Below are 16,618 nucleotides of genomic sequence, written 5' to 3' on the forward strand. Positions count from 1 at the left end.
GTTTGGGCATCTAATTGTGTGTGTGTGTGTGTGTGTGTGTGTGTGTCTAAAATCTGTAAATACCTGAATCCGAAAAGGAGCCAGCCGGTTATCTACAATAGTATAGCCCACGTGCCTGAAAAATCTCGTGTGCAACGAGAAAACTCATAATGACGATCACAGTGTGCTTTGCAGCTAGTCAGATGCACTGTAGTTAGTCTGTCTGCATTCATGCATCAACTAATATTCACCGAGCATCTATTCTGTCTATGTATATATTACCTCCTCTTTGTACTCTGTTGCATCTCCTCCCAGCTAGGTGCTGGGCATACAGTGCTGAATAAAACACTATGGGACTCGAGGCCACAGCCCGAGGATCTGGGGCCACCACCACTGCCACTGCTGCTGATGACATCACATCACCCATGCCATCTGCATAATGCTCTGCTCTTCAGAGGGCACGTTCACACCTCCTCTTTTGGTTGAGCCCCACAATAACCTGTCTGATTTGACAAGGGACAGCTGGCTAATGAAGAGAGGGCACTGGATCCACATGCAGGTCGCCCTGATTTGGCCCAGGCTCATCACCTCTGCCCCACACAGCCTCCAGTCAATGACTCTAAAACCTGAGAGGCAGAGTTACTGGTAGTGAGAGCTCTCTGGTCTCCAGGGGACAGTCATTAGTATAACTGACAAGAAATAGAAATGGACTCCCGAAAGGACTCTGCTATGTTAGCAGGAGCTAATAGATATCTGAGGGCTTTCTAGAAAAGCAGCTGTAGATGAGGCCCTCCTGCACTCAGCAGAGGTTCAAAATAACTAAGAAAATGATGAGAAGCACGTAGGAGGATGCAAAATATTGCCCAGGATGAACAGAACGAAATAGGACACTTAAAATGTCGAGTGAAGTAAGGTACTTCTCAACATGGAGAAAAGGTCCCCAAGGTGGCTGTGCAGTTGTCTGTTTAGGATGAGAAGTTATAAGTCTTTGGGTGCAAGGGTCTAAAAAGGGTATTCTTTCTACAAGGTTACCTCTAGAGAACAAGAACATAGCCCCACCATGAGATAGGTACGACCGTCTATCAGCTTATAAAATAGAAGACTCCTACAGAGTGATGGCAAGTCTTGGCCAAGTATTTCCAAGGACTAAAACTGCTATTTCCAGTAGTGTTCACATAGCTGAAGGTCCTACATATCACAGAGAAAGAGTGCTTCCTAAACCAAAAGCATAAATGATGAGGCTTAGAAACAATGACCTACCCAGTAGCCATGAGCATCCCAGGAACCCAAGCTGTCAAAAGGACTCAGGAGCCAAACTGAAGTGGCCAATAATGGATAAACTGTTCCACGTACCATAACCATCACAGACTGAAACTTACCAAATACACTTACATTCATAATGGCACCAAAACCCCCACCAGCAGCAACTGATCATTGTTAAAGGGAGCAGAGAACAAACTCACTATCTTGGAAACTGGTAAATAAAGGGAAAGAAACTAAGCATTTATCTTGGTTAACTCTACCATATGACTGGGTAGCAAAATAGTATACTATTTGGGTAACAAAAAGTAGATGAAGGGAAGTTTCTCTTTATAGAAGTACTATATCTGATAAATGAAGAAAGGCTAAAATAGAAAAACCAGTCCCCTTATGGATCTAAGTGTTGGGCAGTGACGGCTCTAATGGCATAGACAGCGAGACAAGCAGACCTCATGTGTCTCTTGTAGGAAGAGGAGACCAATACACATAGAGCCGGAAGAGGATCTAGATCCCAAATTACATTACAGGAAATATGGGGGACAGAGGGACATGTTAAGCAACACCACAGAGATGCACTCACAAAAATCCAGAGTGTGGAAAATGCTCTGGGAAAAATGAAGCAGCTTCTTCAACAAATGAACTGCAAGTGAGGGTGGCGTGTGTTTGCCTGTGTGTGTGGAGAGAGAGAGAGAGAGAGAGAGAGAGAGAGAGAGAGAGAGAGGGCACCTATGGAGTAAAAGAGACTTATGAGTACAAAATGTACATATGGGGACTTCTTCCCTGGCAGTCCAGTGGTTAGAACTCCGAGCTTTCACTGCTGAGGGTGTGGGTTCGATCCCTGATCGGGGAACTAAGATCCCGCAAGCCATGAGGCGCGGCCAAAAAAAAAGAAACCAACCAAAATGGACATATGATCAATGTTCCTAGCAGCATTATTCATAATAGCCAAAACACAGAAACAATCCAAATATCCCCTAACTGTTGAATGGATAAACCAAACATGACATATCCGTAAAATGGGATACTATCTAGCAATTAAAAAGGAATAAACTACTGATACACATACAATAACATGAATAACCTCACAAACATTATTTTAACTTAAAGAAGTCAGATGCAACAGGTGACGTGTTGTACGACTCCACTGATATGAAATGTTCAGAAAAGGCCGTTTATGTTGCCTAGGGCTGGGGGTGGGAGTAGAGATTAATTACTAATAGGCAGGGAGGGAACTTTTGGGGGTGATGGGAAGGTTCTAGAACTGGATGGTGGTGATGGTCGCACAACTCTACAAATTTACTAAGAATCACTGAATTGTACGTTCATAAAGAGAAATATTGTATGTAAATTATACCTCAATAAAGCTGTTAAAAAAGGGTCCTCATCTTTTTTAGATCTCTCTATTTATTAACATTAACAGATGAAAGGATAAGATGTCTGGGAACGGCTTCAGCAACAACATGGGAGGGGGCAGTGGGTGGGGCTATGGGTGAACAAAATGGCTAAGAGTCGATAATTGCTGAAGCTGGGTGATGGGTACATGGGGGCTCGTTACGCTATTCTGTCCAATTTTGTCCCCGTTTGAAATTTTCCGTAATAAAAAGTTAAAAAACACACAAGTAAACTGTTCCAAAGGCACCTGGCAAGAAAGCATGAGTGCATGAGAGGCTATTATAAATATAATAAAGGTTCTTTTTGACATGCTGAAACAAACAAACAAAAAAACCCACACAAGCATAGTGACCCAAAGAAGGGAGGTTGAGAACGCCCAAGTGCCACAATTATGTGCAGATATAGTTTAAATTTTGCTCTTGAGGGGGCTTGTGAATGTTTTTCTTTAAAGACATCTACAGAGAACTTCATCAATCTGTCAGAGTGAATGGACCGTATTCTAACCTGGTGAGTAACGCATTACAGACAGCTGTTCATTTCCATCCGTGTGGACGGTGACCAAGTCTTTCGTTTCTGTGTCAAACACGAACCACCTGTTGTAAACATGGGGAAAAGTACAAATCAGTTGTTTAGTGAGAAAATGAAGACTATTACAGTCACAGCAAGGCTATTAAAAACAATTAACCTAAGAGTTTAAAAATGCTCTGTATTTGCTTAATAAGAATTCTTATTCCCAGCTTTCATTTAAAGAAAATTTCCTACATATGAGCATTTCCTAAAGATAGGAGCAGCAAACTGGGTACTATGGGAAATGATTCAGTTACTGATGCTATGGCAGGGTTCCCTGGTGTTTGAGTTTTGTCACTTACACATTAAAGGAGAGAAAGCCCTGGGCAGGGAAGATGAACCAACACCTACCCCCAGCCTGTGGCCAGAGGAAGCAGCAAAGGGGCCACTGCACAAGCTCACTCAGAGATCTGGCCCAGGGCAAGGCAGGATGGGTATAGGAGGATGGGGCCGGGAAAACATCCAGTGCTGCTGCAAGCAGAGCTGGGCCAGCATCTGACCTTCTGTGATGCTGGTGTGCAACCAGCTGGGTGAAAGAAATGACCCAGAGAATGGCAGAAGGGCGAGTAGAGGACTGGCCTTTGAATTTAGCCTCTCTGGGCTCAGTTTCCCCAACTGTAAAATGGGAATAAAGGCCCAGAATGACTTTGCAGGCCCAGCGTCCAATCAGTCAAATTATAATGGACATGGAAGTGCGCCGAATCCTCTAATCAGGACACGGTACTCGGTCAATGTTTGTTAAATGGTGGGAAGATTGAACTCTCCTGCCCACATGTTCTCAAGTAGTGGCAGTGAGTGGGATCCCAGTGTTTTCAGGGATGAAAAGGAATGTGGACTCCCTGCTGCTGCCGTTTCAAACCTTGATGACACACATCCGTCGGCGTGTCCACTGAGCCGGAGTCACTATCCACTCAGGGCCCTAATCAGCACCACTCAAGGGGACTGGCTGACCCCTGACATCTGGATTTGGCGTCTCAGCTTTGCTTCCTTGCATCTTTAACAACCATTTACCTTTAATGTGTGCTATTTAACTTTTTTTTTAATATAAATTTATTTATTTATTTTTGGCTGCCTTGGGTTGCTGCACGTGAGCTTTCTCTAATTGTGGCGAGCGGGGGCTTCTCTTCATTGCGGTGCGCGGGCTTCTCATTGTGGTGGCTTCTCTTGTTGCGGAGCATGGGCTCTAGGCGTGCGGGCTTCAGTAGTTGTGGCGCACGGGCTCTAGAGTGCAGGCTCAGTAGTTGTGGCGCATGGGCTTAGCTGCTCCGCCGCACGTGGGATCTTCCCGGACCAGGGCTCGCACCCGTGTCCCCTGCATTGGCAGGCAGATTCTTAACCACTGCACCACCAGGGAAGTCCCTGTGCTATTTAACTTTAACAGAGGTCAGAATAGAAGAAGCAGAGAGACTGGGCTGTCTGGGCTGTGCCTTTGAAACATCGTGTTAACCTGCCCCATCGAGAGCTAAGCCCGGTACCAGGACCAGGGGTGGGGGAGGCATAAACGAGGGGAAGGATTAGGTTGCATGTTCCATCTCTCTTCCTCCTACAGGACACTGTCTGTGATTCTGAGCAGCTGGCACTGTCCCATACCCTGTCCTGCCACACAGAGTCAGCACGTAGCTGACGGCAGTAACTGGCTGGCAGCCATTCATCAGAGCCTGCTGAGTTGGAAGCTTCAGATGTCTCTAAGAGAGGTCAAAGGAGTGTGAGTGTGTGTGTGTGTGTGTGTGTGTGTGCGTGCAAACATTTTCACGAAGGATTCTGTTGGATACAAGGTGCCCAACTCTTTAAGATGTTGCCACCTATGACTTATAAATGGTTACTCTTTCTTTATACATACTCTAAGTTCCTAGCAACAGAATCTAAGTGGCATTCCTTTTTTTTTGAAGCACAGTTGCTATACAATATTTTATAAGTTACAAGCGTACAATGTAGTGATTCACAATTTTTAAAGCTTACACTCCATTTATAGTTATTATAAAATATTGGCTATATTCCCCATGGTGTACAATATATCCTTGTAGCTTACTGTATACTTAATAGTTTGTACCTCTTACTCCCCTACCCCTGTGTTGCCCCTCCCCACTTCCCTCTCCATAAGTGGGACGCTCTTTAGAGAGGAGGGGATCACCAATGGTATATGAATTAAGCTATAATACGTGTAGATACTATGGGAAACAATACAAAAGTATAATCGAATCTTATATCGTCACAACTTACAGAGGAAGAAACAAACTCAGAGAGGTTATGTAACTGGCTCAAAGACACACTGCGGCTAAGTGGTAAAGCTGGGATTCAAGCGCAGAGCTAGGGCCTGGCATATCAGAGGCGCTTTGGCAAATAAGTGTTGGCTGAATCAGACATGAGGCTCAGGATCTGGGCAGTTTCTAAAAGTCTGACAGGGCAGCGAGAAAAAGCATTTAAAATCCGCAGTGCTTTGAAATGCTTTGTTGCCCCATTCCGAAGCTGAGAAGCCCCACAGTCCTGTGTGTGCGGAGCTGGGGCCTCTTCTGGGAGAGGGGTCCACAGCTTCCCTCGGGTTTTCCCAAAGTCCAAAACGTGAAGGGCCACTGCCTCAGGTTTCACTTTCGAGCTCGGACTTAATTCCCGGCAAGTCATTAGGAGCTGAGAGGGGCAGCCGAGAGCTACCCTGTGCCTGTCGCTGGGGACACACAGACAACAAGCCTCTTTCCCGTGAACTCTGAAAGCCCAAGCCATGCTGACGTGCACTTACCTCCCAGTCAGCGTTCCGACTGCAACCACAGACCCTGAAGGATGAAAACCAGAAGACTGAGCTGGGTCCTAGAACATTGTAAAGGAAGTGTAAATGGACGGCCAGACACCGCGCGGCCACATAAAACACTCGCAGGCACGGCTCTCACCCCTTAGCGCTACCTGGCCCCACTTAGAAAACCTCCTTTCTCTCCAGAGAGGAAAACATTTTCCTACTTTAAGGAAGGTCATGTCTCAATAACACTAAATTTTTTTTCTTTTTTTTTAAGGGATAGTTAGGGAGTTTTGGGATTGACATGGACACACTGTTATATTTAAATTTATTTATTTATTTATTTATTTATTTTTGGCTGTGTTGGGTCTTCGTTTCTGCGCGAGGGCTTTCCCCAGTTGCGGAGAGCGGGGGCCACTCTTCATCGCGGTGCACGGGCCTCTCACTGTCACGGCCTCTCCAGGTGCGGAGCACAGGCTCCAGACGCGCAGGCTCAGTAGTTGTGGCGCACAGGCCTAGTTGCTCTGCGGCATGTGGGATCTTCCCAGACCAGGGCTCGAACTCGCGTCCCCTGCATTGGCAGGCGGATTCTCAACCACTGCGCCACCAGGGAAGCCAATACTAAATTTTTATCCTCTTATAATTTTTCTCTTTCTGTCTTATATCCTTTCACAGCTACAGTCATCAGATGACAGATCAACAAAGACACGTTCTTCCTCCAAGTCTTGGAAGTTCCTTCAGTTGACCCCCATGCTGAATGGGAAGCTTGTGCTCAATCTGTCTAGAATTATGACCCCTGCACCCAATGCCATCAGGTCGATACTGGGTAAACGCCCCCCACTGGGTGCAAGACACCATGGTAGCCCCAGACGGATCTCAAGGTGAGCAGGGCACGTTCCAGGTTTGGCTCTAGTGGGACACGTACGTGTTTGTTCCTAACAAGGTGCAACAAGACTGATGAGAGAGGTAAAAGGAGCTGGAGAGGGAGCATTAGGTGAAGTCAGACGGAGAAGCTGGGCCGAGGCATCCCGGTGCTGGAAGCCTTTGACTCGGGCCTTCCGGTATAGGTGAAGGCGGACGTGGACACATCAATATTTTTTTTGGATCGAGTGTTAAGGGGACAACAATATGGTCAAGGAGGTAGAAGCATCACAGTGTGGGGCATATGTGAGGAATGGCAGGTGGAGTCAGCGGGTTTACAGGGTGGGGAACGGGACAGTGCATGGGTGATACTAGTAACGTGGGCTGCCCTGCCATGTCAAGGACGGTGATCACTGGGAAAAACACAGTGAGAATAACTTTTTCTTTTCACTAAAAAGAACGATGTGATCGAATCTATGTTTTACATCACTTGGTAGGCGGGCTCAGGATGAACTGAAGTGAGAAGAGATTAATCACAGGAAGAACAAGAAAATAGTAGCACTGGAAATGGAAATGGAAGGAGGCACTGAGATACCACTGGAGAAACCGACGAAAAAAGAGAGAGAGACCAGAGAGAAACTCTTCAGGGACTGATGACATTACTGCGATGCTTTTCCAAAGCGGGAGCTGTGATTAAGCTCAGGGCCTCCACTGACACACAGAGAGAAATCATGTGCCCTTGAAGCTTTACTGCCTAGTTGATTTGAGGCTCATAACATTTTTGAGATGAAGACACTTGAGTGTTTCTGTCTAGTGGCCAGTGGGTAAAGAAGCTACGGAACTGCAGATCTTTTTGGGCTCCGGTTTGGCGCCCGTGCCCTGATGCCAGGCTGGTGATGGAGTAACTGGCATTGCTTTCGGCCAGACTGCTGTGTAGACCGAGGCCGCAGGGAAGGCTGCTCTCCTGGACCGTCATGTCCCTGATGCATCAGTGGCTGCCAGCTCTGCACCAGCCCTTCATGTATTCGCCATTCCACCTGGTCCTCCAAGCCCCCACCAGGGGACAGTCACGACATGGGCCGCCACTTCCGGAAGCTATGCCTTGCCACCTGGGCCACTCCCGCTCTTCCCTCTGGTGGCGGTGTCACCCCCAGGCCTGTCATCTCAGTGATCAGCTCCCCCAGTGACCAGCCAGCTCCAGTCTCTCACAGACCTTCTCCAAAAGCGAAGGGCAGGGGCTTCCCTGGTGGTGCAGTGGTTAAGAATCCGCCTGCCAATGCAGGGGACATGGGTTCGAGCCCTGGTCTGGGAAGATCCCACATGTTGCAGAACAACTAAGCCCGTGAGCCACAACTACTGAGCCCGTGTGCCACAACTACTGAAGCCCGCGCGCCTAGAGCCCATGCTCCGCAACAAGAGAAGCCACCGCAATGAGAAACCCATGCACCGCAACGAAGAGTAGCCCCCGCTCGCCGCAACTAGAGAAAGCCTGTGTGCAGCAACGAAGACCCAACGTAGCCAAAATTAAATAAATCAATAAATTTATCTATTAAAAAAAGCGAAGGGCAGGAGGGCTGAAACATGGACCCAGCACATCAGGAAATGCCGGCAACTCTGCGGGGGCTGAAAGGAGGACGTGTGGGGTCTACAGAGGGGCAACCCCTTACCTGGGGCTGGATGTGTCATTAAGGGCGCAAGCAAGATGGGAGGTGTATTTCACTCACTACAGTATGATGTGGCGGAAGACCCTGACTTTGGGAGTCAGATTGAGCTGGGGGTGAACACTGGCTCCATCACGGATTCAGGGACCTTGGTGAGCTATTGACTTACCTAAGCTTCAATTTCCTAATCAATAAAATCAGGGTAAAAAACTTCAACCTGCAAGGCTGCTGCAAGGATTAAGGATAATACATGTACAACGCTTGGTATGCAAACAGTGCTCGATAAATGCAGACACTGCTGTGTGGTACGTAGGGAAAGGATACTTCAGCACTCTGATGTACAATTGGAGTTCCTTTTGCAAAGGTCAAAGACATGCTGACTTTAAACTTTACCTTTACTGTCAAACTCAAAGTGCAGAGATAAATTAAACTATACGCTGTTACAATAGTTAATAAATTCTCATTCAAAAGGTACTCTGTAAATAGAATGCAGGCTCATAACAAGGGTTTTTCAGGCTTTAAGCCAGAAGAGATTGCACTTGGGAAACCCAGCAACCAACTCGGAAAGGCTCACTTGCTGTCCAAAAATGCAACAGCAAACTTCCGAATTACATGGATGAGACCACTTGAGGCAATGTTTAAAGCAGTGCAATTTGAAGGAGATAAAGGAAGTGACATTTGCTTTGGGACGAATTTATATCACTATTAATCTCATGCAAAAAAAAAAAAATCAACATGTTCCAGATGAATTTTTATAAGAAAGATGGAATATAACATGCATGTCTACCTCTATTATTTTGTCCCAGACAGGCCGGTGACCAACAGCGTCCCACAGGGTGGCATGCCTGTCATGCCCACAGGTCAAGAACTGAGGTTTTGAGGCATGGATAGCCAGTCCCCAGAGCTCATCAGTGTGACCCTATAAAGAACCGAGACAAACAAAAGCTCTCTGAAATATTACAGCCAACACTCAGGAGCCCTGCAGGACCATGAACCATGGCTTACTGCACACTCTGGAATTTCTCTCATCTGTTTTTCTTCCTCGCTGACTGAAGCCGAGCAAGGCGATGTTAGTATAAAACACAGGAAGAATCTCCTCTTTGTAACTCTGTCTTACGTTCTACTGTTACACAGAATGAACGTTGTTTGGTGGGCTTACTGAGCTGGCGCGTACCTGAGTGATGGGTGTGAAGTTTCCGGACAGCGTGCCCTGTAGAACAAAGTTTCTGGTCGTGCCTATCAAGATCACATCGCCTTTCCCCTCAGCCACTGTCCGTATGGGACCAAACTGTTCTGGAATCTGCATTGAAAAGATTTCAAATGTCATTAAATTCTTAGCTCCATCATTCAAAATACTTGTTTATCATGATGATAGCTCCTATCACAAAGACATACACACACGCATGTGCTATGGAGAGAAAGTACTTGAGTGAATGATCTCAAATCTTACATTTAAACTCCAAACATTTCATATACCTTAAAAAAATCAGCAATAGTAAGGTTTTTTTTTTTTTAAATATAAATTTATTTAGTTTTGGTTGCATTGGGTCTTCCTTGCTGCGCACGGGCTTTCTCTAGTTGCGGCGAGCGGGGGCTACTCTTCGTTGCAGTGCGTGGGCTTCTCATTGTGGTGGCTTCTCTTGTTGTGGAGCACAGGCTCTAGGCGCACGGGCTTCACTAGTTGTGGCTCACGGGCTCAGTTGTTGTGGCACGTGGCCTCAGTAGTTGTGGCTCATGGGCTCTAGAGCTCAGGCTCAGTAGTTGTGGCGCACGGGCTTAGCTGCTCCGTGGCATGTGGGATCGTCCCAGACCAGGGCTCAGAACCCACGTCCCCTGCATTGGCAGGCGGATTCTTAACCACTGCGCCACCAGGGAAGCCCAGCAAGGTTGTTTAAAAAACAAAGAATAAAACATTTTTTTCTTGACAAAATATAAAAATAAGAAATACAACTGAGTAGTCTACTCTTTACTTGTTATGACTTCTGATAGCAGAACCAGGTAAAATTTGGAAAGTAAAGAATATGTAACATGCTGTAATAAGAGTTCCTAAACATTTTTTATAACTTAAAAGGATAAATTCTTTGGCAACGTCATTTAGTTTTGAAATCCACTGCTCATGTTGGCAAACATATACGATTATCTAAGTGTTAATAAAAATAATTTCAAAATACACCAGCCAAGAACAATTTGCGATGATAAAATAAACAGAGGTTCTTGCACTCTATAAAAAGAACAAAAAATCGCAGCGAAACCCTGGGGTGGACTCCAGGCGCTGCGGCTCTGGGACGGTGCGGAGCAGCCGGCTCTCACACAAACTTCCTACTTCCAGCTGGTTTGTTAGCGCGGATTTGAGAAAAGCTGGTAACAATCCATGCTAATGAAGAGGAGTTACAGGTACTTAAAAATGATGAGTATCTTCTATAAAACTAGGTGAGACTTTGGAGTATTTGTTAGGATTATAATGTCACTTGGGTTCATCAGATGCTGGTCAAATCTTATTATAAAAAATGCTACCGCAATTAAAGTCTCCATGAAAGGAAGGTGATTTCCAAAGCTCAGATAAAGGCCTTCCTTTATGAAGAGGAGGAATCAACAAAACCAAATTCTCATCCTGTCAGAGCACCAGGCCATGCTGCTCTCTGATGTAACTGTGCTGGGTGCATCTGACTTAGAAGTTGGAAGAGTTCTACAAGGTGTCCATGCTATGCTAGAGAGGAAGAAACTCAACCTTCGGATTGATGCCGACCTTGGTATCTGTCTGCTCATAATTTCCCAGGGCCTGGGGGAGAGAAAATTCAGTGAGTGTGTAGAAGGAATATTGAATTTCTTGCCTCTGGCTCCTGTTGGGAGGCCAGGGCTGCTAACCAGGTAATAAGGAGGTGAAAGAGATGCCAAAAGGGGTCAGAGCTCTAGAGATGATACTGGCACTCAGCCGCGCACAAAGTAGATACTCCGTAAACACTAGTTCAAAGTGAAAATGTCTCCAAAGTAACACGCTGGAAATTAAAGTGAAAAGAGAAGAAACGTTTTAACGATTAATCAAAATGTGGATAAATGTTCCTTTGGAAAAGTGAGATTGGGTCTCTGATAAAAATATTCTAGACGTGAAACGCGACCACCTCACATTTTATAAACCTAATTCCCTTTTAGTACTTAAACTGCCTTCGTGATTTTAGTAAAATACTACCCTGTTTAGGAAAATTTTATCTAAACAATTCTCAAAACGGTAAGCTGAAGATTTCAAACTAACAAGGAAACTGGTCAGTGTAACAGTTTAACGTTCAAAATGAATGTCAATAGCATGACTTGCTGTCTTACCTCGGTTTTATGAAGTTTCTGGTAGTTTCCATCCCAAGAAATGAGCTTCCGGTCCTTCCCTCCTCCCGACACCAGCGTGCCGTCCCTCAACATACAAAGTGCAAAAATACCGCCCTCGTGGGCCCCTTGAACTGCGTAGCTTATTCGATTCGTACCTAAACACAGCAAGACCAAGCTGAGGACATCGTCAAAGGCTCACCTCTGCCCATCTCATTTCATTTTTGTTTTAAAACGCGATACTGTTGGTTACAACATCATTGCAGTGTGAATCTATAAAGGATCCACTTTCTAGAAGTTCCCAGAGCACCAGACAAGCATGAATTGGATTACTTTATAATTAAGGAAAACAGGGGGAGGGGGTTGGGGGAGGGACGGACTGGGAGTTTGGGGTTAGCAGATACAAACTATTACATATAGGATGGGTAAACAACAAGGTCCTACTGTATAGCACAGGGAACTATATTCAATATCCTGTGATAAACCATAATGGAAAAGAATATGAAAAAATATATATATGTATATGTATAACTGAATCTCCTTGCTGTACAGCAGAAATTAACACGTTGTAAATCAACTATACTTCAATAAAATAAACTAAAAAAAAAATAATTACGGAAAACACGCTAACACGAAGCATAGTGTGTGAAGAGTACAGCCAGACTACATGTGGCTGAGAAATGAGCTGTGTGTCTCTGGACAAGTGACTTAACTGCTCTGTCTCAGTTTCCCCCTTGGTGTAATGGGGCTACTGCTTATCCCACTGGATTGCTCTAAGGGTGAAATGAACTGATGTATACGTAGAGTCCGTGGCACCCAGAGTAGCAGGGATACTACAAAGGTCACCGTATTAGTCTGAAATTACATTGGTGGGTCTGTTTTCACCTTCACCCCCAACTCAAATACTAAGATCCTTGAGGACAGGGATGGTGCATTTTCCCTTTTTTCCTGGCATATGGTAAGCACTCATAAGTGCTCAGTGAAGAACTTCCCTGGTGGTCCAGTGGGTAAGATGCCGAGCTCCCAATGCAGGGGGCCCGGGTTTGATCCCTGGTCGGGGAACTAGATCCTGCATGCCGCAACTAAGAAGTCCGCATGCCGCATCTAAGACCCAGTGCAGCCAAAATAAATAATAAGTAAGTAAATAAATAAATAATTTAAAGTAAATAAATAAATGCTCATTGAGCTTGACCGAACAAATGTTTCTGAGCAAGGAGACCTCCTTACCACACCGCTTGCCCACTGACAGCGGGGATGCCCATCTGACTCATACGTACGCTCAGCATCCAGCGTGCTGCCTCAGACACAGTTAGACTCAGTCAACGCCTGCCAAGCACTACGTGGGCCAGAGAAGTTAAATACCGTAGAGCTAAATAAACAGCCTTTGACGACTTCATCATCATAAGCTGTTATCAGATCTCCTAAATAAGCTATTAATTCCATTATAACGTCTTGGGCTTAAAGAGCCTTTTAGAGCGACAGAAGTCCACAGCTTACTAGTCTCATCTTCCTCAGTCCCAGTTTTTTTTTGGTTCCAAGTTACACCCGCACACATGCACGTATGTACCTATGTACCTTGGAATCGAATGGTAAACCTGGAAATGATATGAACAGACAATTCTTACAGGAGCCACGTTTGGCTTCATACTTATAACATCACCCAGAAATGTCTGCTTTGGGAGGAATCACTTGTTACCTTTTCCCCATACCAGGATGTTGCCACTTGAATCTCCGGTGATGGTGTCACCATTTTCAGAAAAAGTCACACAGAGGACAAACTTTGGCTTTTCTTGCTTCTGCAGAATATTGAAGAAGAATACATATATACAATCAAGACACCCTTTTGTTCGTATTAATACCATCTAGAAGCACAGTCACCCCAAGCTGGATAGTGTCAGCTTCTGCTACCACACTGTGTGCCTTTCGTTCTTATCCACCATTACGTAACTTATGCCCTGAGATTACCTGGTCTAAAATAAAGAGATTTCTGGTACTTATCAGGTTGAAGGCAGTTCGAGCAGAGGAGGGTGTTGGAGAGGCTAAGGGGCCGTGTTGCCGTGACTATGGCCTGAAGGATGGGCCTGGCATCCTCTTAACTCAGCCTCTGGGCCCACAGGGCAGCAGGTGCCCTCCCGGTGCTCTCACAAGGCCCGCAGATGCTGGACTCAGTGGCACAGAGACTGCCCATCGCTCTCTGCAGAGTCCCACTGAGGTCTCCTGGGCGCCTTCCTCCTTGCTCTTTGCAGCCAGCAGGCCTCGGCGAGGGCCCCAGCCCCTGGCCATCCTTTCCTGGTGCTTCTCCCTGTGTTGGTCCTTCCTTCTCAGCATCGCCAGTGTTACCCATGAGATACGAGGGGCTCCCCAACTCTGCCAGGGATCTCCAGGAACAGTCTTTATCACGACACCCTCGCATTTGCCAATTAAAACAAATTCTAGCACTGGGATGCCTCAAAGCTTCCTTAAAAGCTAGGTGACTGCAAGTACCATTGGTGAAAAATAAAACGACGGATGCAATTTCACTTTACCTCGAATAATCCTTGCTTCTTAATAAGGGAGCTTCCCTCTAGTGTCCAAAAGTAGAGATGGGATTTTCCACAGGTAACAATTATATTCGTGTCCGTGGGGTGGAAATCCGCAGCAAATACAGCTTCATTGGAACACTTCGTGCAAAACAGGAGAATCAGATGTCTCAAGTCTCTTAAGACACTTAAGAAAATAAATAAAATCTGAACCACAAATAAATAATTCATCAAGGTAAGCACTAGGCCTCTTGATATTTTCTCCCACTGAATTCATCTGTTGTAATCACTGAACCTGTGTCTGTGCGTGCCGACCCCTCCCCCCCCTCCTCTGTCTCCCCCACTGCACTGAGCCCTGAGGATGGGGCCACGACGTCATCCTTCTGTACGGGGACTCACAGGAACTGGGACAAAGCAGGCACACAGTGAGCTCCGGCTGAAGGGCGGCCGGGGAACTAAGAATCGCAGGTTCATCGCCATCTAGCGATCGGAAGGGCCCCGGAGTCCGGATTGCATTCGGCTCCATCGCGCCTGGCCCACTTTGGCTGCCTTGTCTGTCTGGGGAGTCCCTCCTGATTCTCATCCCCAGGACTGTGCCGGTGGTTTGGCGAACGAGCCTGGAATCCAGTAGGGGATCTGGCTCTTTGGGTACCACTTCACCACCCTCACCCTGCTATCTTGATTTCCACGACTTGCACCCTGGTCCCATGAATCTGACCCTGATGGCTCCTTCTGCTTGATAATTCAGTTATACATTCTTAAACCTGGAAAATAACTTGCTCTGATTGCTTCCAACCCAGCGACGTGGCAAGAACTTAAATACTTGAGCAGACTATTAGAAGGCACAGCTATAGAGTAGAAATAGTTATTTAATGCCTTATTAGAATACAGGGTCTGCATCCCACACACAAATAAGAGAGAAAGTTATGTAAGTGAGGTGATCCAATGGCGCTCCTAATGTTAGGTAGGTAAAGTGACCCAATGGTGATCCTAATCTTAGGTAAGTCAGGTGGTCCAGGGGTGATGCTAATCTTAGGTAAGTCAGGTGATCTAAGGTTAATGGATGCCAGGGTGAGAAATCTGAAGTCAGTTCTATAAGAATAGATCCAATCATGGTTTTAACAGGAGGAAAGCATAAGAAAGCTTAAGGAAAGTACACTGACATAAGGAAAGTCCAGTGGGTCCCACTGCAGGAAGAGCCCCGCTGGGAGGACCCCATTCCCGAGTCCACTCAGCTCGGGACAAGCTCCGTGCTGGCTGTGCTGCCCGCCCCCCCCCGTCCCCCGGCTCCCTGCCTGGCCCTCCCGCTGGGCAGCAGGCACATCTCACTTGTCACCATCGCGCCAATGTCTCCTCAACACGTGTGTTCAAAGGGGACGCTCGGCATTTGTGGATGACGGAGAGAACGTGAGCAAATGAGCGATGGAGCAAATTAAAAGGGTGGTGACTGTAAAATGAGGAGGGAAAACCCTTACAGACGCTGTGGTGAGAAGAAACCCTACCAGGCCTTGGGAATGGGGGAGGGGTGCCGGTGGCCAGAGGGCTTCTCGGTGAAGGGGTCCTGCCTGGGGGCCGCGGCGGGGACAGAGCCCACAGCCCACCGAGACACAGAAAGCTGGCCAGGAGCCAGCAGGGGAAGGCGCCACATGGGAAAAGGACAACACAGCCCAACACGAGGCTTGGAGAGAGACCTTGACATCCGCCAGTCTCTCTTCCTTTTGCCAGTCCCACACGGACAGCACGTGGTCATTGGAGTCATCCACGGCACAGAGGTTGCTTCCTCCATTCTGGAAAAATAAAAAGGTATTCACAGGAAGATTGCATTTGAGAATAAGCTAGGTTGAGAGTGATTAAAAAGGAACATAATTTTATTGTTAATAAAGAGTCCGCTACATCTTCATTAAAGGATATTTACCCACCACCGTCGAGACCTGCTCATGACTTGGGCAGACAGACAGGGGGAGCAGGGGAATGCGGGGTGACAAGGGACAGGAGCGGGAGGGAGGGGTCGGGGGGTGCGCTTCACCACTGGTGCCGTTAGAACCGGCCTCCTAGGGGCTGCAGAGCCCCCGCCCTGGAGGAGAAGGCACCTGCGGCTCCGGGGCACAGGTGTGTGCTGAGCGAGGGCCACGCTACCGCAAGGCCGTACAAGGGGAGGGGGCACTGGGGGTGAGGTGCGCGGTGTACGGATGTGAACGCATGCACGTTTCTGAACTGGCTGAACAAGTGCTTTAAAGGTGGCTCTGTTGAACGGGCACAACCTGAGGAAGCCTGGGAGACCACGAGGTCCAGCCAGCCCCTGCTTATGGCCAGGCAGCGAGCCAGCCGGGCTGGGGACG

At 46.9% G+C, this 16,618-nt stretch overlaps 1 protein-coding gene across 10 annotated transcripts in view; it reads right to left on the reverse strand.

The window, feature by feature from the left end:
* EML1 (EMAP like 1) overlaps positions 1-16,618 on the reverse strand; it is a 204,819-nt gene that overhangs the window by 19,172 nt on the left and 169,029 nt on the right. For 6 of the 10 annotated variants that reach the window (XM_082387710.1, XM_082387711.1, XM_082387709.1 and 3 more), the window contains 9 exons: positions 15,971-16,066; positions 14,286-14,420; positions 13,457-13,556; positions 11,764-11,918; positions 11,192-11,224; positions 9,620-9,745; positions 9,233-9,364; positions 5,933-6,000; positions 3,136-3,224 (listed from right to left, as the gene is read on the reverse strand). In XM_082387710.1, coding sequence (XP_082243836.1) covers positions 3,136-3,224; positions 5,933-6,000; positions 9,233-9,364; positions 9,620-9,745; positions 11,192-11,224; positions 11,764-11,918; positions 13,457-13,556; positions 14,286-14,420; positions 15,971-16,066 — 934 coding nt within the window. The remainder of the gene's footprint in view (positions 1-3,135; positions 3,225-5,932; positions 6,001-9,232; positions 9,365-9,619; positions 9,746-11,191; positions 11,225-11,763; positions 11,919-13,456; positions 13,557-14,285; positions 14,421-15,970; positions 16,067-16,618) is intronic. The other 4 variants (XM_082387713.1, XM_082387717.1, XM_082387716.1 and 1 more) reach the window with 1 other exon arrangement.

This window comes from Balaenoptera borealis (assembly GCF_965194805.1).
Source record: "Balaenoptera borealis genome assembly, chromosome: 3".
In the NCBI taxonomy this organism is placed as follows: domain Eukaryota; kingdom Metazoa; phylum Chordata; class Mammalia; order Artiodactyla; family Balaenopteridae; genus Balaenoptera; species Balaenoptera borealis.